The sequence below is a fragment of the Strix uralensis genome, chromosome Z (genome assembly GCF_047716275.1).
Source record: "Strix uralensis isolate ZFMK-TIS-50842 chromosome Z, bStrUra1, whole genome shotgun sequence".
NCBI lineage: Eukaryota > Metazoa > Chordata > Aves > Strigiformes > Strigidae > Strix > Strix uralensis.
Window position 1 is genome coordinate 31,274,377 of NC_134012.1, and position 26,431 is coordinate 31,300,807.

The window sequence follows — 26,431 nt, forward strand, 5'->3', positions numbered from 1 at the left end:
GGTTTTGGTCTTAAGCTGTAGGAGCTAATGAAGCACTGGAGTGTCCATAAGTACCTTTCTGAAGTCGTAGTGTGTCACATTTGTTCATACAGTGTCTTCACTTGAACGATCCTTACCCCCTGAAGAAGTGAGGAAGAGGGGAAAAGGAAAATTTTGATTGAAGAGGCGTTGGTTTTCACATGTGTGATTTTTATTTTGGACTTTCTTTACTGCAAACTGCAGCATATTCCATTACTTCTCTTATAAATTCCTGTCTTCTCTTGCAGTGCACTTGTAGGAGAGACATGGTGAAAATATCCATGGACATCTTTGTGAGGAAGTTTCAACCAGACAGATACAAGCTGTGGAAACAGGGCAAGGATTTATACACCATTGATCATACAAAACCAACTCCTGAATCAACACCTGAAGTAAAGGTCTGGCTACAGAGAAGAGAGAAAATAAAGAAATTTCCCAGCTGGTATTTATGTTTCTTTATTCTCCATTTAATTTTCTTCAATATGATGTCAATTTCCTTTTAGTTACTTTTTTCCCACTTTATTTGCTGTTTTACCTGAATTCATTTAGTTTAGATTGTTTGTTTTTCTTTTTTTCTGTATTAAGATGAACTTGGGGACAAGCAAGTCTTTTTTTTCAGAGTGACTATGAAAAATTAATTCAATTTACAGTTTGTGCATATAGCTGCAGTTAATCAGTACGGAGAGCCTCAAAACGCATTCCAGTGTGGTGTTTAGAATCTTTCTTTAGTAGAGATTATTCCATTGAAATTTTCAAGGTGTGGATGATTGCCATTGTTTCTAGTGACATTTGCAACCAAAAGACAAGGGAGAGGTCTCCTAAGAGTTCAGGTAAAGGTTAAATTGGAAAAATTTATCATGGGTCTGTGACAGAATCCCAACAGCTGTATGAAGTCTCTAGCAATAGTCTTAGTCCTCACTGCCATCTAACTCAAAGGAGATGTCACTGCCTATTTGTCAGACTCTTACAGTGCTGCAGCTGATACCTCTTTGTGTCTACGACAGGTCAATCACAGATCATAATTTGGCATAAGGAAGTCCTAAATCTCAGCTGTTGATGCTGACACCACTAAGAAAATTAGGAGAAAAAAGTTTCTCAGCTTGCCACTGAAGCTGTCAAAGCTTTGACATATTAAAGCTGTTTCATAGCTGGATCTGTTTTCTTGTTGTGTATCATGTTTTTTGTTTGCATTGCACAAACATTTTTTGTACACTAATGCTTGCCTGTCTTACTTAACAGTATCTTTATGGATTTTCTTCTTTATTATCTAATAAAGTTCTACTTAATTTCTAGCCTAGGGTGGGCAGTTTTATTGGTATCTATTTACTGCAGAGTGCAGTTTGCTGGTTTAAAGATAATATGGAATTTTTTAAGACCTTTTTCCTCTTTCAAATGTTTTACAATATTGTTAGTTTTTTAACTTGCTTTTAAACTGAATTTCCTCATTTTCTTTGTAAGTTAATGTATTTTATGAGGAAAATGATAGGGAAGTCAACCTGTGAAGAAGAGGACCAACTGCCACTGTAGCGGAACATTATAATTGAGAAATACATCACTGGGTTTATTTTTGGGTAAAAATAATTTGTGGGGTAGAATCAGTTCTTGAAGACACCTAGTGAAGCACCTGGACACAGAGAGAGAGTAATTCTGTTGTTTAGCTACTGGAATGCCACTTTACGCTGAGCTAGTTTCACTCTATGTATTGTGCAATGTAACTGCAAAGTTCACATTTCAACCAGCAGTGATTCATTTGGTAGTACCCTTATGGGTAGCCAGTTTTAACTAAAAGCAAAGACTTTATAATAATTCTGTTGAAAGTTTTATCACAGGAACATGTGGGCTGATTTCATGCTCTTAGCTAAGCTAATAAACACAATTCCAATGCTGTTTAATTCTTGAGTTGGCTTTTGTTCAGGCATGGTAACAATGCATATTGCAAAGGGACGATAAAATGTTTATTCAGCTTAATTTCTAGTGTAATGTGTCAATTGAAATTGTTGTCATTTTGATTACGGGAATAATATAAGTTCCAGCAGAGTGAAAATAGCAATACCATCTATGGAAATCGTCATGAATATAGTGACAGGGAGAGCTTAACTCTGACATTTATGGCTGAAATACTTTGATACAATAGAACATTTAATGGCTGCATGTAAACAGTAATAATACTTGCTGTTATATTACAACATGAGCTGATAGGCTTCTCATACTTTGGCAAATTTTCTGGGAATTACTATTTTATAGAGAGGGTGTTGAAAGATATATATTGGTGGACATAGGATAGAATGTAAGGGGTAGCAGAATTTTTTTTCTGGAGATGTCTGTAGTCTAGGATGCAAGACTTCTGTAAAACTCCTGGTTTACCTTGCCATAGTTGAGCATTTATCACTAGTGTGTTAGGAGTTTTGAAACCTGATGTGTGATGGAGCACATAAACTTCTCCTTCCTTGTCACATAGTTGAATTTTGAAACTGCACTAATCTCTTACTAAAAGTAACTAATCTGTTACTTTTTATCCCAAGCACATAAATTGCAAACCAGTTTCTGACAGAGGGTGCAATTTCTCCTGCTTTGACCTTTCCCTTCTACTTCTGAGGATACAAAAACTTATGCTGAAGGTTTAATTTCAAATTTGTTTTTTACACAGCATTATGAAATGCATTGCTTAATATTGTAGGCATTCAAAATATTTGGTGAACAGAATTTTTCCTTCTTTCAGATGGTTGTTGTTTGTATTATAATGCCTATAAAAACTTCTAAGATATCTAAAAAGATCTGATTTTACAATGGTATTCAGACTGTTTCAGTATCACTGAGGTTTGGAAATACTACCTGGTTTTAGTGCAACTGAGAATGTTTTATCTTCATTACTTTTAGAAGGGTTATTCTCTTTCAGGTTCAAAAATATCATTCATTAAAAAGCTTGTTTGAATGCTGGTTAAGTAATAGTTACTTAAGGTTATTTTACTTTTACAGTTTAATAACTTTACCATAGAATGGCGATAAGAGATTAGAAGATTAAATTCAGTCAATTGTTAATCTATCACTTAATAAATTGTAAACACTATCTCAACACAAAAAGGTGAAAAATTGTCAGTTTTTTACCACTTTAAGCAGGTGAAAGGGACATATATATTGGTAGATGTTTTATCTTATCCAAGACAGACATTCTGACAGCAATATCTCTTATAACAGCTTCCATTACACCAGATCGCAATCTAAAAAGCTTAAAACTCCAGAGGACAAGAGAGTATCTGCTATGGTAGCTGGTGCAGAAATCATAGCAACTGAAGCAGCTACTGATGGCTTCAAGGTCAGTGAAGAACCTGGGAAAAAAGTGAGACTGGTAAACACAGGAGTGCCTTCTGGGGAAGAAGAAAACAGTAGTAGGATGCAGCTGGATCAACATTTATTGGATAATGTCAAGGTTGCAGGTGAGATAAGGACTGATTATGTTTCACATGTAAGTTGTAGGCTGTTGATACTCTAATGCCACAAATCAGTGGATGTTAAAGCATAGTATTATCCTAAGTAGCATACTGAAATACTTACACATGGAAGTTATACAGAGAAGATTGATATTCAGTAAGAATGAGAAAATGCCAAAATTAATATTCTGAGGTGAGGGTAATATTGCCTATTTAACGAAGTGTTTTTTAAAGGGAGAGAAAGGACGAGGTCTTGTAAATTATCTTTCTTCAATAGACTGAAAAGTTTTACGGCAAATTTTTTTTAATACGGAAATAATACAGTGTCGTAACACTTAGGCGAAAAATACAGAACATATATGTTTTTAGTATACTACATGTATTTACACGAAGAATGCTGCATATTTAAAGTGGACTATACTTGTGCTCAAAAATTCTCTGAGACTGCAGATTTCTTGTAACCTCCTGTTAAGCTGTCTGACAATGCAAGTTATAAAGGTCTTGTCAAGCCAAAGATGGTTCTTTTTTTCCCCACAACTATTTTATACTAATATAGTTGGTTTATTCTGGATTTTATTTCTTCTCTTTCACATTTCATTGTAGTTCAGGTGTAGTTTCACATTCCTACTCAGAAAGACAAACTGCCATTTTAACTTCAAGTTTGTGAGCAGTCCTGTTTGGTTTTATATTGATATTGAAAATTTACTTGCAAATTGTGCATAGAATTTTCCTGATTGTGAATATTAATGGTTATGTTAATGGTTGTTTGGAGATGGTAAACACCAGGATTGATCCACATAAAGATAACAAAGTGAATATTCCAATATGGGGGCTTAGAAATTCCTGTGTACAAATTAGTTGGTAGTCCTATCAGAGCCTTTTCAGGTCTGTTCTAATGATCTTTTTTTTTTTTTTAAAGTTGCTATTCCTTTACAGCTTTCCTCACCTTTTCATAGAGGTTTGGAGTGTTCATGACCAATGAGAAACTAGTATTTAGTTAGCAGCCATTCTGTATTCATTGACAAGGGAAGAAAGAGCAGAGAGGAGTGGAGTGCTATCCTCTTTCCTTTGTGCTATTAAAGGGTGGTGTGTGGACCTTTGTATGGAAAAGGACCTTTTTATATATGATGGTGGAAGCTCCAGTACTCTTATTGGATACGGCCATTTGTCCTGCATTATCTCTGTCTAGTATGTCCACTATGCTCAGTCAAGGCAGTACTCTTTGCACCCAGAGATTATGGTTTGGTGTTGGATAGGCTTTGTATTACTAAATTTTATATTCATTTGACCTGAAAAGGATTTTTTCAGAAAAACAAGTTCAAATAACCATTGTAAAGAAAGAATGGGAAGGGACTTTTCAGAGACTGTTTTTTTTAATGCCTTGGATGTGCTGCTGAATCAAAATTCACTGTGGTGTGTGCCATAGAGTTCTTCAGGAACACGTTTTTTAGGTGACCTCTCTAACCCATTGCTCCGTCTATCTCATGCAAGCATCAGCAGATGAAGAGTTTTAATAAAGTAAAATCCACACAATTTCACCCTTCAGCATCATTGAAATAGAAAATTATGGTAATTGTTGAAATACAAAATTATGCTAATTGCTTTTCATTTTTAGACTGGTGCTGTTGTTTTAAAAATATTCTTGGTATCTATATGAAATATATCTTAATTATAAACCATTAGTATTTGTTTATTTTCATTTTTAAAACAGGCATAATAGGTATAAATGGAGGGTATAAAGTTCAATATATCAATCTTTTATAGTTTTTTTTCCCAACTAGTCAGATTGCTTGTGGGCTGTCAGAGTAAACAAGCTACATGAATGTTGGTTATTTTGAATGACATGAAGACCTGTTGTAATTCAAATACAAAATACAGATTAAGTGATTGAAGCTATATTTCACACTCCAAACTCAAAACATTTACATTTAATTTATTCTTTGATCAAACCCGTATTCCACATTTGCATATGTCCTTCTACCACATGCTTTTCTGTATGATTTCTAAATGAGGAACCATGCTTTGAATTTGAATAACTCAAATTGTTGTGAAATGAAATACAGTAGTACAAAGTGAGATTTATTAACAAAGCATATTCTTGATCTATAGGAAGCATCGGAAGCATCCATTCAGACTCATTTTTGAGCCCTGTTCCTGTACTAGAAAAAACAAAAATGGAAGATGAGGACATGACAGATTCCAGTCATCCTCTTTTTACATTTGAAGATTCTGTGGCCCGCATGTCTGCTTCTGATAGCTGTAGAAAAGAAGAGAATTTGAAATCTCAGAATCAGTTTGTTTCATCCATACCATACTGCAAGTCAGAGGGACAAACTTCTGAAACAGAAAACCCAGATAAAGAGGAAAATGTCTCAGTAGAGGATGACGTCAGCAACCTAGAAAGCTGTGGAAGTAGAGTGGAACATGGAGAACTGCATGTTGTAATAAAGGATGAAGAAGATTGCATAGAAACATCCAGTGTATGTGAAGCTAATTACGTCATTATAGTAATATATTCCTGATTTAATGAAATGTGAATGAACATGTTTCTAATGACACCTGATATCCATATTAAAGCACTTAAGAATATGCATGATTTTAATCAGGTGCTAATTTGAACATGTTTTGAAGTGTTCAGGCAAGAGTGGGAATTTGGATCTGAAAGCAGAATGTTTCTGGAGCTTACTTGTTGACATATTTTCCCTCTAATTTTAGGTATCTAGTAATTTCACTTTATATCTGTGAATCTGAACTGTCAGCAACTATTCTCAAGCTATTTCTATGTTTGCTGCCTGCTAGTATGAGCAAGGCTATCAGCTTTAATTATTGATGTTGACATGGAATTGAAATTATTAGAGATGGGTGCTGTATTTGGTATCATGTATTTGTGTTTATAAAAAATTGCTGTTTTGACCAAGTCTTAAGGAGAGTTAACAGTATGCTGGTAAATGTCAGCAGAATGGGTTGATTCTGAGAGACTTACTGACAAAGGAGAGAACACATCAGTGTGGAAGCACATGGTAATTTATTTTAGGACTGGTGCCCTTCTCAAATGACAAAGTGGATGAAGCAAAGCTGAGGAGCATCTCTTCATTGAGTTAGGTGGAAACAAAGTTTACTTTCATTCTGTTATATTATTTCACATAGTTTATGAAATCTTACGGACTTTCTTGCTTGAGTTGAAACTGTATGCATAGTATTGAAGTTGGAGAAAGAGAATCTTCAAGACATGGCTATAGCAGGATAATACAGACTATGATTTTCAGGGTTTGAAATTCACTATTCTTGGATTTTGGAAATGGCCTAAAACGTGTAAAGGAAACACCTGAAGGAAAAGATCCCTCTAATAAAAGGAATATATTTTATAATTTTTAAATAGCAGGTTTAATAATGTTTTCTCATTGGAGCACCTCTACAAACTTAAAGTATTTTTTTGCTCTTGCTATTCAGCTGTGAAGGGTGAGCAGCTTTGACTTAAGGAAGCATAATGAAAAATTAAGCCATGGGGTGGTAGTCACAGTAGCTTTCTGAGTTGTGAGTTCAATCTCAGTTTGGCAGAGAGAGAGCAGGAAATCCACTGCCAGATTGCCAGACTTAGTGGGAAATATATTTTAGAAGCCAAAGTAAAATCATGCAGACCCTTCCACAGACATGAACTGTGCACTAATGATTTTTTTGTGATGTTGTGTTTTAATAGTCTTGGCTCCAGCCCTTCCACTGTAATAATAAGGAGCATTATATACATCTCAGTGTTTTAATCATCATGTATTAGAGGTTATATGTATCTCTTTCTGTGCCTTTCAGACATATATATGAGGTTTCAGATATTCTGCAGTATAATTGTATACTCTCTTTCTCTCGTAAGTGAAGAAGCATTGTACAGATGCAATTAAAAAGGCTGATCATCTTTCCTTTTTTACTTAGTTGGTAACTTTTTCTAGATCATAAACCTGTCCTGTACTTTAACCACATCTTTCCTATGTTTATCACAGTAAATAAGATGTTGTTTTGTAATTTACTTCCCATTTTATAATAGTAATTTTCAACCTTCAAATCAGTCAAGGGGCATGTGTGTAACCTGCTAGGTTAGATTCGGGGTGTTGTGGAGCAGAATGCTGTGGTCTGTAGAAATCGTGTGAGCCTCTGACTTTCCCACTCTTCTGCCGGTGTGCTCGCCTTTCCTCTGCTCCTGAACCTTGAGATACCATCAGCAGCTGGTTTACTTCATGATCCCCTACTGACACTCAAACCTGGAGTTGTGAAAGCTGCACTTCTGGAGTTTGTCGCGTTGGCTTTAGTTCTTGAAGCTTGTATCACTTCAAGCTGAATGTACATAAGGGTGCTTGAGAGAGGAAGGAATTTCCTCATATCCCAAATCAACATGTTAATCGTGTATCAGGACTCTTCTTATCTCAACTCCAGATCTTTTTTTTACTTCCTCAGGAATTTTGCCCTCTTTCACAAATAACGTCAGTGGGTTTCTGCCTCATTTTCCAAGCCACGGTTAGTGGCTGTATTGTACTTCTAGTTTTGCGGAATTATTTGGGCTGTTCTTCCTCTCAAGCATCATCTGAGCAAACCAGGATTTATGCTCTGTAATTTGGGAAGGGCTGCAGTAACTTATACCTCAAGCCATTTGTGTTTGACAAGGATTGCTCTTTTTTAATTAAAGTATATATTCTGAATTAGAGACAAATGTTTTATCAGTACGCTAAAGGTGCTTCAAGTACTCATAATATTTACAGAGTTGACATCAGTGCTTCTTTACAGAAGAATGTTTTTGTTCATCAAAATTAACTTTGCAGAATTAAATACTAAATTAGTTTTTTTTTTTTTTCTTTTCAGTCAGTGGAAGTTGAAAGAAAGAAAATATCTAAGAGTTGGCGTCATCCACTAAACAAACCCCCAGATAGATCTCCAATGACTTTGGTTAAACAGCAAACAGCTAATGAAGGTGAGTCTATTATTTAATACATTTTTCTGATCTTTTTCTGTCTTTGTGAGACCATATATATAGTATTTGCAAAACCAAAATAAAATAATTTCTTTATGGATGGGAAATGTAAACAGTGAGGCCTCTGAATCCACAGACAGGTCATATACTTTTTGCCTTTTTTCATTCAGATTCTTCTAAAAACATTGGACCTGCCTTTGCAAAAAGCTCTGAACAATAAGATGTCATTTAAAACAAGTATATTCACCAATCAGATATACCTTATTCGAACTCACATCAGTTGTGTTTAAGAACAAGTTTTTAATTGTGTAAACTTAGATAAAAGTGACATAAGAATCCTCTGAATATGAATCTTAAATGTAAGCGATAGTTCCCTACACTGGTTTAAAGGTATTTTCTCCTTGTTGGCTGTTTTTTGATAGACATTGGACATTTGGGAGTCAGTGTCTTAAGATACTATAGTTCTCATTCAAGAAAAAGGCTACAGACTTCTGAGTATCATCAAAAATTTGTCAGAGTCTTTACATATGTCTTACTTTCCAAACTTTTGCTTAGTTTCATACGGAAAGAATGAACATCCCTCTTCCCATAGTTTTGGTAAAGCAGCTTTACTCTAGTGATTTAAAATAGTAATTTAAAAACTGATTTTGATGCATATGTCATCTACATGTCTCATATCTCTATATATGCTTCTAACTGTAGCTAAGTAGTGTGCAGGTTTGCAATTAGTGAATAGTGTGCAAGGCGTTAAAAGTACATACTATATTTTCACAAACATAAAAAGATACGGAAAAAAACAGTTCTGTTTTTAGACATACAACCTTTATGTTTAGACAAACAACCTTTGCATATTAGAAAGCAGCAAAAGATTTCGTCTCTATATCCCCAACTGAACAATTCTTGAGAAATTTTCTTAGAGCATTTTCATCTTACTTTTAAGTGGCACAAAGCAAATGGAAGCAGGGTGAATGGCCTTCCTGGGAATGCATAAGACTGGGCTTCTGATTTGGAGTTTAGGTGCTTTAAGTAATTTTTTAAAATTTTATTTTAAGTAGAGACCACAGAAGTAGAGACCACAAAATTCCATTGTTTAACTTAATTGCATAAATAAGAAGCTTAATGTTAGGCAATCATTCTGAATACGCTTGTCCAGATCTTCACTATAGATTGGAGATGTGCATGTTATTGCATACTGTATGGTACCTTCAGGCACTTCAAGCGAAGTAGAAACTAAGAAAAAGAAGCATGTCCATAAATAATGATGATAAATGATAGTGCTATATAGAACAGAGTTCTGTACAAAATAAATAAGTAAATAATTCTGCAGCCATTAAATTTAGTGCTCTGTAACTAGATATCACAATACTCAGAACTTCTCAGATGCTCTTTTTTGAGCTTATTTGAGTGCTTTAACTTTAGAGAGCCACCATCTTGTGCAGATGCAGGCTACAAAAGCTAAGAAATTTGCCCAAGATAGGGATTTGCTTCTAGGAAATAAATACAAAAAGTACATCTGCTTTACCCAGCAATCACATATACAGCCAGCCAAAGCTGATGAATAAAGCTGCTTTATCTTACCTGCCTTGTGAAGCTTATCGAACTGTGCATCAAAACTATCCATCAAAATGGAAAACAAATACATTCCTTTTTCCTGTTGCCTTAGCATTTTGGTACTGTAATGTGCAGGTTTTTCAGGTACTGTTCTCCAGAACCTCTTCAGTAAGCAGAACTGGAGTTTCATCCTCACACTCCCTTAGACACTTTGTTACTCTGTGTAGTGCACAATGGAGCTGATGTGTCTGTGACTACAGGTCTGATTCCAACATTGCTGTATGCTTTACTGTTTACCTGCACTTTGTACTTGCATTTTGATTGGAGCTCTTATTTTATACTTTAAGTGATATGTCTTGCTGGGCTTCCTGATCTTTTTTTTTCCCCCCCCTCAATTATTGCCTCTAGTCAACAGTAGCTGTTTCTAACAGCTACAGGTAAACTTTCTTGACTTCAGAGAGAGACAGCATGCCTGTTAATTGATTATTCTTCTTGTAACTAAGCAATATTATTCTTTTAGTTAGCACAAGCTTAGGTGTTGTTGAGCTGGGTGTTGTAATTTTAACTGGTCCCTCATCAGTACATCTCCCTTCTTGTTCCAAGCCTGAAGTCATTGATTTATGTCTTCCATCTCACTAGTTTGGGAAAACCGTACTCTCTCTCTCCTCTTTTGTCTGAGCTGCAGTTTTGCCAGGCATGATACTGAAATTAGCTGTTAAGCATCTTTCTGAAAATTAGAGACAGCTTAGGCCCATGATCTGTATCATGCATGGGTATGTTTGGATACCTTGAGGGCTAGACAGAGCATATTTCAGAAAGTGTTATGCTAATTTACACAAAAAGGATGATACTAATATTAAGATTTATCTAGTAAAGTGATTAAAGACTTAAATACGTGGTAGGTTGCAGTGAAATTGCTCTTTTTTAATTAGAGATTATATTCCTTTTGCCTGCTTATGCTTTTTCAACATCATAGTTAAAACACAGTGTAAAATTCCTATTTAAGCATGGAGTGTGTATGATATAATCTGGCTAGATAAGGATGTGATGGCACTGGTTTGCTAATCTCAAGGACTCTGCTCGTTGTTTGCTGTCTTATCCAGTAGTTTATCAGCTTCATGGTATCTTAATTTTATGTGAAAGTAGCAGCATCCCAGCAAACATATACATTCCAGTCTTTCCTCTTTGCATGATGATTGCCCTTCTGGTAGGTAATGGTGTGCTTTTGTTAGGAAAGAAAACATTGTCTTAGAATAATTTCAAGTAGCTGTTAAGCACCTGTCGTCTTATTGAATGAAGGAAGTAGCTAAGAGTTTTATTGGACATGGCAGTTACTGGTATGTCCTAGCCGGAACTGGAATTTGATATTGTTTTCATCTATCTGTTTCTCTAATTTACCAGCATGCTTTTGTGAGAACACCAGAAGAGAAACAATAGATTTTAGGTGAGCAGAATGTTTACATCTGAGACAGAGATTGAAGAATTGTTGAGGGAGACTGGCAAACTGAAGCCTCATTAAGCTTTCCTGCACACATGCTGGCATGCAAGTTAAAGATCTCTGGCTAGATGAATACCAATCAGAGGAGAATTTTCTGATCATGCTCAAGAATATTTCTTGACAGGTATCAGGGGAGTAATCAGTAACAATGTACTAATGACTGTGTTCCTCTTTATGAACGTGCTTCATCTATATTCTAGAGTTACCAGGGATGTAATTCATTATGCATACTTAGTTCTTGTTTTCTGTATTTTTTAACAAAAATGATGCAGTAATGGCTATGGTACTATAGTCTCTTGGTACTGTAATTTTTGAGTTGATCTGTTCCTTTAAAAGGAGGACTTGTTTATTGATACATTAATTGATCTTTACATTTTAATTTATCTGGGTCCAGTAAAATCATAACTATAAACAAAATGGAGGAAAAAGATGATGATATGGGCTAGTGATGTTACGAAAAATGAAGAAATTGGGGCTTCATCGTTCATTTGCAAATCATGTCACTTTCTAATACAGATAATTTATAGTCAAATTAATATATTTGAAGTCCTTCAGATACTAGAGTTCTGTTAGGAAGTTTCTGTGAATAGAAGTGATCAGAGGCTGTTAATATGAAGGCAGCATTCTTTGACACTGTCAGCCATTTCAAAATCATAATTTTGCAAATAGAATACTATCATACTCGACAGCATGCTTAAATTTTACTAGAGACTTTCTGGATTTGCTGTTAATACAGAGTCCTTCGGCAGAAATCCATTTTTTTTGTACGGGGTTGTTTGGACATTGAGTTTTTGTCTTCTTTTTATCACTGTGTATGCTTCTTTATGTGGATGTTTCTTTATGATCTGAATGTTTCTTCGACAGAAAAATGATTGGGTTAATTGTTTCTTTGTGGTCTATGGGTGTTAATTTTTTTTTTCAACTCTCCCTGAAGCTTTTCCCTATGTATGTCTGACTTCTGAATCTCCTTTATGATTGCTTTTGTGGAATTAATGCCTAAAGGACTGAGCAATGAGAAATACTGGGAACTGGGGAATCAATCCCAGAAATTATAGTCAGGCTGCCAGTTTAGAAAAATAAGTGCAGCAGTACAGTTTGAGCTGTATGTCACAGTCAAAATACTAATAATTTTTACATAATGAACCTTGGTCTTATGCTCAATGCGGCATATTGGCTTGTAGTAACATTATTCTTTTGTACTTATTGCAGTTATATTTCTGCTCACTTAAGCAATAAAAAAGCAAATTCAGCAGAAGGAGCAAGCATACTGACTTTGGATGCACATTGATTGGTCCCAGAGATTTCTTTCCAGCAATATTTGGGCATGCAACATTAGAAACTGTTTTTAGATTCAAGTTGACTAAAATTTCCTATTTCCCTAAATGATATAATAATAGTGTATAGATTGAATTCAGTATGGGTGTATTTGTACACAGTTTTTAGTGTTTTAAATATGATTCAGAAGTTCAAAGTCATTTTGCTTCTGTAACTTTGTAGAATAAGGAAACAGGGATAAAACTATTGTGATTAGAAAGAGTGGCTTTTACAAGAGTTTGAATAGTGAAAATTGCTACTTTTACATTTGTAGTTTTCCTTCTGCTATAACATAAAATAAGCTTCTTTGGTTTTTATGTTCACTGTCAGCATCCTGTGAGATGACCTTGTTCTGATACTAGTAATCAAGCCATATAAGACATGTTCAGTAATGTCATAAATGGGTTAAGCATGCTGAAATAGAGGAAATTTACACTTGAAGATGCAATTATGATTCCTGTGCTTCAGAGCTTAAAATGCTAGATTCTGTTTGAAGATTCTTACCTATTTCAGAAATAAATGTTAACTTTTTTCTGGTATTGCTTAGGAAGTAGAGAAGAATTTGTTAACCAATTGATAGAGGCACGGGGGTTTTTTCCACATTAGTATTAGTATTTGTAGTATTGCTTTCACTCCCATGCTGTATTGATCTGTTTTTTGAATGGAGTTTTACGTCTTTAAAAATACTTTGCTCTTGTGTGAGTGTGTTAATCAAGTACAGAATTTGTATTTTTCATACTTCATCATCTAGCATTGGAAGAGACCTGCACTATCTACCACTTGCAACAGTATCACTATGCTAGAAAAATGTGTTTTCTCTCCTTTCCTCTGGTACCTACACAGTTTCTGATTTGTTTAGATTCAATTTTCAAGATTTGATTGCCATAACTAATAAAAAATTCTAGCATTTATGTAGTATGTGATAACCTGAAGACTCAAAGACTACAAAATTGAGGTAGAATATTCTGTAGGTATTTAGGAACGGAAGGTGTTGAAAGGTCAAGCTTTTCCTGAATGTCCAGTACTCTTGTCAGCCTTGTGGGCTAGCAGCTGATCTCCAGAAATGGCAAGAACATACAACTCTGATTATTTCCACTGGCAGCCCTGTCCCTTGACATCTTTCAAAAGCAGTGCTTATCTGCCTTTGAGCGGACCTCTGCAAATGCCAGCATCTAAGAGCAGCCATTATTTTGATTCAAGAGGGAAATACAAACTGGTTCCTCTAACATTTATGCCTCATTTGCTGGACAGTGTTATATGGAGTGAGCATTAAGACTCATTGTCCTCTAGATGAACGTTACAACATTAATTGCACAGCTTTCTTAGCTTTAAAATATATTTTACCTCTTAAAGGAGTGGATAGAACTACAGTCTTAGATATAGAGGCATGTATAATTTCTCATTATCGAGTATGCCAAAATGGAAATGGATTTCCTGCTGCATTAGTGCAGCCTCTCAGTAGCCTTCTCAAGGGTAGCTATGGAGTTGGTAGGCAAACATTTGCAAAGGAAACAGATGTCTCTTCTGTGAGGTTATCTTCTGGAATTGAGCTTCTATTTCTGTAATTACAGTCTGAAGAAAACACATAAAATGTATGACTTGCATTTAACAAATATTAGTTCCCTGTGTACAGAGGATTGCCTAATGAATTATCCTAGTTCCAAGATATCATGGTAGTAATTTTTTTTTTTTCAAAGTAAAAAAAATCTAGTCTGTAGAGTTATCATTGCCTTTGTCAAAATCTGAAGCTGCTTTGTAAACCATCAGTATTGGAAGTGACTTGATTTTAATGCCAATGATGTTTTACTAAATGCTTTTTCTTGGCTGAGAAGTGTGTGTAAACCTAAAAAATTGATCCTTGAGGGAGTTTGAATGCAACTGTTGTCTAGTGTATGGGGTGTTTATGGGATATTTGTTTTAATGATCTGCAGGAACTGTAGCCTGAAGCTATTAATTTATAATTCCAATTCAGGCAATGATTTGTCATGTGAATTTGGACTTGTGATTGAGTCTTTCTGATTTGCATCTTCCATACTTAATTTATGAAGTTAAGTAACTACTTGAAGTCTTGGTTCAGTGGAGAACTTCAGCACAATGTTAACTGTAAGCATTCAAGTAACCTGGTTCCTCAAAATTTCACTTGTGTTTTGCCCAGAGGCACTTATGCTGGAATGGTATATTGACATAGGTTAGATTTGTGCTACTTGAGAGAGATAAAATAACCATAAAATATGTTTTCCCCACTTGGTACTGTTTTTTATCCCTAGAGTAGCATAAAATGAGAGTATGTTGGTGAGTCTGCTCTGTAATGGTTCTAAAACACTCTAACAGCATAGTACTTGGATATTTATTTGACTGTATAGTACTTAGCAGTATGGTCAGTCAAGATACATTTTAATTTCTAGAGTAAGGAAGAAGTACCAAAGAATTCTGTCATATCTCAGTGACCCTTTTTATTAATAGGCAAGAGATGTCTGAAGATTGGGAGGAAGTTTTCTGTATTTTTCCACTTTTATACAGATGCATATAGTGACAAGTAGGTTGGATGAGTTTTGTAGAGTGTTTTAGAAAACAGTAAGTATTAGATTGTGTGCTAGCTTGGAACATTCTTAAAAGACAGAAAGAAAATTGAGAAGGAAAAGCCTACTATGCTAATATTTTTACAATGCTAATATGATGCGTGTTTAACTCCAACAGGTAATTGACAACAGTGGGTACCACTCTAGAGCTGATTTTAGGGGTAATCCCTTAAGTTTCCAGATGTTCACGAGATACTAATTTTAAATAAAGAGGAAGAATTAAATAATGTTTTTGTCTTTTCTGTACAGAACTGTGTGTATTTCATTGAATCATTTATAATAGAATAATTTTACATTGTTGACATCATATGTACCAAACACTGGGATAAAGAGATACATGATCAGACTTTCAGGTTTAAGTAATCCTTAATTATGTGAAATAACTCTAAATTGAAATACCTACTCTACATTTGGCGTTGGTTAGCTTAAATGAGCTTTAGTAAGCTCTTAAAACTAAATGGCAAACTATGGTGATTCATTAGAAAATCAGTAAGTGTGTATGTGGATGGCAATTAGCAGTTCCTAAAAATTCCAGTCTAATTTTAGCTGTTGATCAAATCTCTAGCTGATGAGTACAGTGACCGCAAGCAATTTGATTTGGATTGCAAAGCAAAAGTTTTGTTCATTAAAAATTGTAAAAAATTTGTGGGGGAATGGAATGGAGAAAGCAGCTGGTAATGTCTTTTACAGTGCTCTGAATTAAATCTTTTCAAGAGAGCAGGTATCTGCCAGTCTTTCACTTGTAGTCTGACAGCTCTGTTATTTTGCTGATAGGCTATGCAGTAAATTCCATCAGATTTTCTTTTGTTTCTGTTTCGATTTTGATGAGATGCCTCTTTGAACTAAATTATAAATACAGTGGCTATTCTTTAAACTTACACAGTGTAAAGACGGGTGAAATTTCTGGAATTGCTATAATGTACATACATATAAAATGGAAATTATAACACAAATATGCTATACATATTTCGTGTTGGCAGTTCTTACAGATATAAAACACCTTCCTTTCTATGGCCTCATGTCCACATTTTAAATACAGTTGATCAGTGGATGACCTTTGAGCTTGGTTTTTGGACATGATAAGTATGTATTTCTGGAGTCACTAGATAGTTCATGTTTTTTAGTATCAGTAAGAATTTGTTGCTTGTGCTTCAGGTTAGGTAGCCAGAATAAGTAGACCTCTTTGACAATTTGAGCCTTAACTATTAGGGCTCAATTCCGTATTCACAAAAAAGTTGCGCAGCTATTTAGGTAATTCAGCTGATGAAAGATCAATATTTACCCTTTATGTTTATTCGGTACTTTTATGGTCCAGTGATTGAAGTAGAGAATTATTTTGTTGCAAGAATTAGTAAGCAAACTAAAAATGGTAGTTTAAAAAAAATGTCAACACTACAGTCCTGTAAAACTATTTTTGCAAATTATGTAAATGTAAACTGATTCTCCACACCATGAGTCCTCAGGGCTTTCTCAAAGTTAGTTTATCAGCAACATAGCAATGTAAATCATATACATTTTAGTTGCTTTGCCATTTGTTAGAGGAAAAAGTTGAGGTCCAGTACAGTCTGACAGGGTCCACTCAGATATTCGACATATGGAAAATTCAGTGCGTAATAGAAGATTTACTTACTTGAAGTCATTTCAAGTTACATGTGTTTTTGTTTAGCAGCGTGATACAGTGTGCACTTAAATTACAATATAAGTACAATCTACGTTTAGAGGAGTGTAGCAATTTTAATGTATAATTCAGTCATAATACAAATGTGGATTTCATTACCGGCGTCTAATAATATGCTCACTGTCACAATGCTGGATGTTTCCAGTCTCTGGGAAGGAATATGTGGGTTGCAACTGGTTCAGGCCTATTACTTTCTTTGTTCATTTTGTTTGGCCATGAGAGCAAACAATTTCATAATACTTTCTTCTCAAGAGTCACCTGAATCTTCACCCTGAAAAGGATCGGTATGAAACCAGATATCTTTTGATCATTCATTGTCCTTGGTGTATGTGGTGGCCATTACTTGCATGAGGTCTATTTCAGTAGACCATAGTAAATGATCCCTACGTGTATGGACATCATATGTGATTTGAGGCTGCAACTTTAAGTCTAAGAACTTACTTTGATTCTGTGTACATTGCATTATGTTATCTTTTATAACTGTTTCTTTTTCTTGTTCTAGCATGGTATGTGTTCATTTCTCCTCTTCTAACTTCTGCACTGCTACTGAGAAGTAAATACCCAGCAGCCTCCGAAGCCCTGCTTTTTCTCTCCTTTCTTCAACTTGTTAGAACCTTTCAATTTTTCAAATTCATCCTAATATCAGTGGGATCAGTGCTTTGTTCTGCTGTCCGTGAAAAATCCTGGTTATGGTTTTCTCATCCCTCCTTTTCAAAGTTACTGGTGAGATTTTTCCAGCCTTTGCTAGTATTTATAATAATTCTATCTCCTCTTTTATACGGTAGTGGTCCTGTCTGCACACAGTCTTATTACTCACTACCTGTTCTTAATCACAATGCAGGTGTTCTCCACTAGTTTCTTATCTGTGACTAACACCAAATCAGAAAGCAAGTTTTTGCCAAAGTAATCATTACTTCTTTAATGAGTACCGCTCACCCTCAGGAATATATTGCCAACTATGCCAGTTAACACACTCTGACCAGGTTCTTTTAGATACTTCATGTGTGGAGGGCTTAATGAATAAACCAAAATTTTCTTATTTGAGATTAGTTGAAGTTAACATGGGATTTCGATTTGGCAGAGTGATACGGCAATGCACTTAAATCACAGTGAAAGTACAAATGATGTTTAGCAGAGTGTAGCAATTGTAATATACAGTTCAATCACAGTACAAGTACAAATTACATTTAGCAAGGTATAGCAATTGCAATACAGTTCAATCACAAAATGAATGTGAATTTCATTACTGGAATCTAATGATATGCTCAAGAAAAATCAAAGAATCCCAGTACCTAGATACATCTTTCAATTCTGTCAAATTGTCTTTGTAAAAATTTTTGAACTCAGAATATTTCTGACCTTTCAAAACGTTTTGAGATCTGCTACAACTGATGTTACACTTTTTTGATATTTTACTTTTTTTAATAAAGCACCCTATTAGTTTCTTTTGTGAACTAAACCTTATTTAATCCAGGAGCTTTTAGGCTTAGCCTCTGGAGTTCTGATTCAGTGTGGCTATCTTTACATACAATTTTTATGAAAACTGAAGTATTAATTGATAATTCAGCAATTAGACTCTAATCAAAAATTTGTACATTGCACTACTGTTACTGTACAGTACTGTACAAGAAATTAATTTTTTTGTACAGTATTAGAAATTAAAAAGTTTACTTTTTCATATTTGGTATGAAACCTATGGCTTTCATTACTGAAAAAAAGAAACACAATTTCTGAAACAGGGTTTGCTGATATACTGCAGGAGCAGTAAAGTTTTGAGGTTGCAAGTCTCTTTCTCTGACTGACTTCTTTTTTTAATTATTATTATTTCCTCCAGGACATTTGAAACTATAGATAATGCCTCCCAGGGCTGAGATTATGCTCAACTACCTGAAAAATAACAGATGCTGCTATGCTCTTCATAGCAGAGGATGCTGCTGTACAAAGCCAGGAAACATCAGTGGAACATAACCCCAAGCAGCAAAATCATTGTTGAGATTGGCAAAAGCAAATTGTACTGTATTAGCATCCATGGCTTTTCACATCTGCTGGGTTAAATCAGCAAATACTGGCAACAGCCCATTCTGCAAATGGCCCAAATGTTTTCCGTCTGAGAATTTGAGTTTAACTTAGTAAGCAAAAACCATTCAAAGCAGTAGTTTTGAATGTTGGAGCAAGTTTGCCACAAACTATTAAACCCATAACATTTGTGAAAACATTTGTTTCATTCACTCACCCACTTGGAAAGCAGCACAGTAACTGTTTATAAGTACTTTGTTATAGAAGGAGTTTCCTTTGTACCAAAACAGATTGTGGGCTATAATTTTCTTTTTGTCTACGCAGTTTGTTTTAATGAATTGTTTCACGTTTCTTAAATATGTAAAGGAATACAGATGAATATAAATAATCACATTAATGAGAAGTGGCTTATCCAAAATTACATTACTGAGATTAATTAATCCTATATAAATGTTCGTTTCAGGTACAAATATGATAGCAGGAACTAGTATGGAGTTTGGCATTACTAATCACCTTAAGAGTATTAGTACTACTATGGCTGAATTATTATATGATACTGTAAAGTTTATACCAACTGGTTTGCATTTATTTAAAGCAATTAATTGGCTCATCAAGTGTTTCTGCTTTTCTTTTGGAGAAAAGAGAACTTGCTCTATCCCCTTAGGAAACAAAATATTTAACCTCATTATGAATTGTATCTGGTAAAGTAATATTATGACAAAGCATTATACTTGCATTGAAGCAAAAATGCCCTGGTGGTTCATGGAGAATTGAGATTGGTGTCCACTGTTAGGGGTGGCAGTAAGGAGATGTTTTTAAATGCATAGGAATATCCTTACATCATCCCATTAATACTTTTTTTTGAGGCTGGTATTGATCCATTTTAGGCTTCACTGTGAATATGTGATACAGTCACAGCCAGAAACATAACAGAAGTTACAAGAAACAGGCTTCATTCATATAATAGTATTTTTTAAAAAATGTGCATACTAAAAGACTTGCATGATAAGCTCTCCTTGGGAGGCTCTAAGTGGCAGAAATGTCACTCTTGTTGTGTGAAGGCCGCTTCACGTAGTTATTATCAAAGCATACCAAAATCAGTGATATATTTGATATATATATTGATAAGGTGTTTGAATCCAAGTAGGTTATATAGTCTGAGTGTATCCAGTAAAGGGTCTTTGAACTTGATTTAAATGTGTGCTCCAACTTTGAAGGTTTACATCTTATACAGGAAATTTGTGGCTGCTCTAAATTGTAATGCCTAACACGAGCAGAACTCAAGTCAGTCTTTTTACTTGTAAATAGAATTTAAGTACCAGTACTAAAAAACTGAATTCTGTATTCCTTGTGCCAGAGTCCTATACTCTCTGGCTGGGTTCTTTTAGATGTCTCACACAAGAAGTATTTAGTATTTAATACCAAATTTACTGCAATATATTTGACGTTACACAGGATTTTGCATTAGCAGAGTGATACAGCAATGTACTGAAATCACAATACAAGCACAATATAGCAATTGTAATAACAGTTGGATCATAATATGAATGTGATTCCCATCACTGGTCTGTGTATGCTCGCTGTCATGATGCTGGGTGTCACAGTTTGCTGGGAAGGAATACATGGATTGAAGTCAGCTCAAACCTGTTGCTCTTTTCAAAGTTAATTTTGTTCAATGTTCAGTTTCTATACTCTGTGTTGAACTGAGCCATACATACAGTTCCCATATTCTGATCTGGCTGGTTCAGGAAGACATTTGCATTGACTCAGGGAAAAACATTTACACAAGCAGCCAATCCACCCAGCTAATGAAAAAACACCCTCTGTTCGCCTTTATATTGAGATAAATTCAGCTTCCTTTGCAACAGCTATGGGCAGTCACTCCCTAGATTCTTGCTGAGATTCAAAAGCACAGAGCCCTTGCGCATGTACTCTGAGCCTTCTTCAGTTTCAGGGGTTTGTTGATCAGTCACGTGATGCATGGAACGTTAAAGTGTAAAATAGAGGAACAGTGCCCTGATTTAAATACAAAATATACCTCCATCATCAAGGAGATTTTTGGAATGAAGGAATGTCTGCTTAATAATAGCTCCTCTTTCACATACGGGATGCCCAAGATTTCTTATTCTGTTTTAGAACATATTAATTGAGCATGGAGGTCCTTTGAGTTGTTTAAAGATCAGATTATCTTGGTTTTTTTATTTCTTTCTCTGGCATCAGGGAATTCTTGAAACTCTGAATGATAATTTCACATTTGTTTCCTTTGAATAGCATATCTTTGTTAATGGATCAAATCTGAGAAGGTCCCTATGGCTTTTGTTCATTACACAAGGGTGATGTGATGTTTAATAAAAATAGCTGCAAAGGTAGGGGCTGTTTTGAAATTAGAGTTTATTTTATAATGTATACTTGCAGTCTTGTTTTGAACTTTAGAAGGATGAGAGGTTGTAGAAGTTCTACTATATTTAGTTTTGTTTCCCAACTGTGATTTTTCTGCCTCAGCTATGAGTTGGGGTCGTGTCTATGTAGATGTTTCCAGTGGTGCAAGTACAAGTCTTTTCTTTTTCTTTTTTATACATCCTATAAAGGACGTTTTTATATGTCCCATTTTTTAAATATTCTTTTAAAAATTTAGTTTGAGTTTTTACATGGTGCAAGTTATTGTGTAGACAGTCCTTTTTAATGTAAAAATGGTTTATTTTAGTGTAGAATATTTAATTTTTATTTCATATAATTTCTCAGGCATGACACTTTCCAAATAATAAAGGCTTCATGTGGTAACCAGAGTGTTTTCATTTTTGCGGTTAAAGAAACCCTATACTGTATTTTTATAGTTACAGAATTTTAATACATCCTGAGAAATCATGCTGGATGGTTCTTCTCATAGTTTCACTTCCAACTAGGGAGTGAGCACATACATCTTTATATAGTCAGCCTCTGAGCATGGTGTCTTATCTGCTGAAGTCCTTCAGAGACAAATGGTCTTAGGAAAAAGAGTGAGCTTGACTGTAAGAAAGTGAATCAGATAAACATTTCTGTTGCATTGTTAAGCAATTCTAAATTCCTGTAAGAAGCACCTGTATTTCAGGTTAAGCCTAACATTTGCACTTGAACATGGTGTTGTGTGAGAAGGTGTTCTGGTAAAGAGATATTTATTTTTGTAGCTGATGTGATGGCCTCAATTTTTGTTACAATATTTGTTGCTATGGGAATAATTACTACATCTAAAGTAGAGTGTTATGATTCAGATGGAGATTAAACAACAGGAATAGATCAATTGAAGGCTTTAAAGATGGTTCTTTGAGTATTTGTCAGTGTGTCTATGTGTTATGCATGAGAGTTTGCAATCTCTTGAACAATGCTGTCAAGTGAACTGCAAATGTATATTGAATTTCGTTGTCATGGCTAACAGGTTCAACTCCTGTATTTTCTCTTATTATCTTTGACAGCAAGATGTATCCTGTTAAGTGGATTTGACATTTCTTTACCAAAGAATATCAACAATGCATTATTCACTTTTGTCTTGATTAGTTCTTAATTTGAAATGTAAGTTTCATTTGAAAAGCTGAAAAAAGCAAATGACACATCAGAGTTCTCACCAAGGAATTCTGCTACACACCTCTACAGAGTCCTATTCCTATTCATGCACTTACTGGCAGTGAACAATGAGGAAGTGTCAGTGATTTGATCCAGGTTACAGCAGACATAGAAGTCCAGATAGATTTCCTAGCTCCATGTGTTGTACAAAACAAATGCTCTCCAAAGGCATATATTGTGTTTCATATAACTGCATTGGCTGACCTGAATCCTTTGGATTGTCTGTCTTGGGCCATTGGTAGCTGCTTTTAGAGAGAGGCCAGTTTATTGTGAAGCAGGTTTGCCTGAATAGTGGCACATATCGTAGAGTATTGTTGATTGGCAGCGTTGCATAAGTGACTGTTCATCAAAACTTGCTCTACCAGAACTGAGACAATATTCTCAAGCTCTTCCAGAAAAATGCCAATGTTTTTAGTGAAATATCATGTTCATAGTGCTTCATGAAACATTATGTACTGGTCACGTAAAGCAGATGTGTGATTTTTGGTGGGCAACGTTTGAATCTCTTTCACTTTGGGAACTGATGCTTCTACCATCGTTTTTGCATGAGTACTGGGAAATGGCACTGATACATAGTTGAAGTAGAAAGTATGCCTGCTTATGACAATGGAGCTTCTGAGATTTTTCAGTCAATATGAACACCACAAATTGTTCTCCATTCTTACTTTGAGAATCCTCAGTTAAGGTGGATTTTGAATGGAGGCAACTGGAGGTTGCAGTTGCCTTATGTCCTTTATACCATTGCATAGAAGCATACAAAGATGCTGGGCACTTCCATACTTCTCATAAGACGTATCTGGTCAAAAAACACTGAACTCACCTGAGGGACCTGAATGTCTACCCTGAAACCACACATACCAATATGAGTCAGGAAAATAAATTTATTTTAGGCTAAGTCACTGTTTGCTCTTCAGTTATGTAGTAAGTAATGAAAGGAGTCATTAAAGTGAATAAGAGGAAGAGAGAAGTACTGGATAAATAGAAAAGAAAATTTCTGTAAAACCCTCAAGTTTTCCAAGTTTTTTTGGGACGTAAATAGTGCTTTGGAATTATCAAATGCACAAGTGAAGAAAGGCTATAAACTGTGCCAAGACGGCAGTGTTTGTTACATCAAATGATTATATACTCTCTCAAACACTTGGAGAACTGTTTCTTATTTCCCTGCCTGTTTTGGATAACTAAATTATCAGATTTTTTCCATGATACATAACTTCTCTGACTTTGTGGAAACCGGGAAGGTAACTCCACCTGGACTATCTGAGAGGCTGACCTGGAAATACTGGTGCACCTTGGAAAAAACACACGAAGTGAAACTGCCCATGTTCAACTGATGTAGAATATTTACATGGAAGATTGCATATTCTACCTGGTGACAACAATGTTGTCGTATTCTGTAATGGGAGTCATGTACTGTGTAACTTTTTTAATATTGGTTTCTTTTGATATTTTATTATTTCGGTGTGTGGATGAGTGAATGCTCAGGGTTGCCTAAGAAATTCTTGAAGAGGACTGAAATTCACAAGGCATGCTGTAGTGATAACAGAAGATTAGACAAAGCTTATATTCCTTAAGAACATCTATTCTGTCTATTCTTAATTTTGTATACTGTTAGTGTAACATTCTTTTAAGAAGTACTGGCTTAGCTAGTCTCCCTCTGAAAGGATGGCTATTTTTCCTTTACTGGCTGTGCTTCTGGTCTTGTTATGATGGAGAAGAGTGAGAGATTGCAGGGTGTAATATGCAGGAGGATCACATCAGAGAGCTTGGGTGCCATAGTTCATGCAAAGAGACTAAGAGACTGCAGTAAGGAGCATTGAGAAGGCAGTCTGTTGTGGTTTAGCCCCTGCCGGGGTCTGAGACCACGCGGCTGCTGCCCCTCCCCCACAAAGGGAGTGAAATACAAAGCCCCAAGACTGAAATAAGGAAAGGTTTAATACAACAGTGCAATAGCAACACAACAAACAACAACAATAACAGTAATAGTGATAGCAGTGAACAGAGCAAAATAGCTACCAAATACAGCAGTGAGAAGCACGACGTACAAAACCACGAGTGCACCGCGCTCCCGCGCCAGGAAAATGTGACCTGCCAGGATGTGACGTCCGCATGGTATCTGAATAACCCGGCTAGAGCTTCCCCCCCCACTGCTGGGGAAACTTAACCCTATCCTGGTTAAACCAGGACACAGTCGTACCTCAAAGGAGATCGAATGCATAATTAGAGATATCGGAGATCAGAGGCAAACGAGGAGGGTTTGCTTCTAGTCAATAACTAGCTGGAAGAAGTTGCTCTAAACGTAATGGAGAAAATAAATTTATTTAAAAGGTATTACATTTTTTGGAGGTTGTGGAAGATACAGTCTGGTACATCTGCATATGACACTTTGTCCCTGGCTTCATTTGGAATGAGGTTTGAAAATAAATACAAAGCTCTTGAAAGCAACAAAATGTTGTAAGAGTGCTGCCAGGTTTATTCTTGGCTCGTGCATGCTTTTCACTCCCTCACTCTGGAAAGGATTTGTAAAGATCACACAAGAGGGAACTGAAATTGTGGAATTTATATGTAATTAAGATATAAATATTGTTCTCATCAAAAGCAGAACCAATGTGGTCATGAACTCAGCAATGTGCTGGAGGCAGTGGGAAACCAGAGTACGATGTGAGAGAACTAGAACTATCGTTCTAGGATTGATTCCAGGACTAGAAATCCGAAGATAGATTTTTGTCTAGAAAGGAGCATAATAGGCTGAGTTTCAGGGTGAAGACTTCAACCCGCATGGGAGAATTATTCAGCAGTGATAAGGAGTGGTGCAATGAAAGGACATCAGTATCAAACTGGATAATAGATATGGAAGATGTAAGTTACAAACCTTCACAACAAATTTTGTGTTCCTCTTTGTTTTCTTCATAAGGCACAATGAAGCCCTGAATTCTCTGTGAGGTCACAACTGTAATAAAAATATTTAAAACGTTGGCAGTATAAGCTCCTGAAAGAAAATAAAGGATTTGGAAAATAAATTAGCAAAAATGAAGCCACTTGTGAGACTGTTCTGTAAGGGAAAATTTAAATACATAGAAATGGAATTAGAGGCATAGATTTTAGAGCTATTTATTTTACAGTTCTAGAAAATTGCAAGCAATGCAAAAAATATGATTGGACAGAATGTTTTTAACTAAAAGCTTAGTTAAGCTTTTAACTGGAAAAAAAAAAGTAATTCAGAAAACTATAAAAGTGATGCTGAAATTTTGTATCTTCATCTCTTCCTTGTGTTCAGCTAGTTCTTCACTGCTATTCTTTTGCAACTATGTTATTCACCATAAAGCTCTGCTGTTAAATATCATCTTGGTGACAGATGTTTGCAAATGTTTTGTATTTGTCCTTCTACCTGGATTATTGGAAAATATTTATTGAACTGATATTAGTTCTTTTGAGTAACTATAAAAATGGAGTAAAATTCATATGCAGGATATATTTTTGTTTTTGCTACATTTGGCTTGCTTGTAAACAAATGTTTTAATCCATATTTTATTCAACACTGATAAAAATGCTATTGACTTCATAGCGCTTTTGTAGCAATGCATGACAATTTGTCATAGGAGGAGACCCATAAAGCCTCTACTGTTTCATAAAGTGGATGAAGGCAATCACAGGCTGAAGGAATGTGATGATTCAGCTTAATGTACTTCATTAAACATTTCTCTGTTGTTTCTTCTTCTGAAAGAAACATTTTTTCTTAAATACATCATTAGAAAATGACTGTATTCTACAGGCCTTTTTTGTTCTATTCAAAGTTCTATT

The 26,431-nt window shown here is 35.3% G+C and overlaps 1 protein-coding gene across 20 annotated transcripts in view; it reads left to right on the forward strand.

Annotated features, from left to right (window-relative positions):
* The window catches only part of KDM4C (lysine demethylase 4C), a 275,507-nt gene that overhangs the window by 142,029 nt on the left and 107,047 nt on the right, over nucleotides 1-26,431 (forward strand). For 16 of the 20 annotated variants that reach the window (XR_012627265.1, XR_012627266.1, XR_012627267.1 and 13 more), the window contains 4 exons: nucleotides 267-460; nucleotides 3,214-3,452; nucleotides 5,556-5,926; nucleotides 8,292-8,400. Coding sequence is in view for 13 of the 20 variants with exons in the window: in XM_074857256.1 (XP_074713357.1) it covers nucleotides 267-460; nucleotides 3,214-3,452; nucleotides 5,556-5,926; nucleotides 8,292-8,400 (913 nt within the window). In the remaining 7 variants the exon portion in view is untranslated. Of the gene's footprint in view, nucleotides 1-266; nucleotides 461-3,213; nucleotides 3,453-5,555; nucleotides 5,927-8,291; nucleotides 8,401-11,352; nucleotides 11,574-14,735; nucleotides 14,867-15,460; nucleotides 15,567-26,431 lie in introns of those variants that run through there. The other 4 variants (XR_012627271.1, XR_012627270.1, XM_074857269.1 and 1 more) reach the window with 4 other exon arrangements.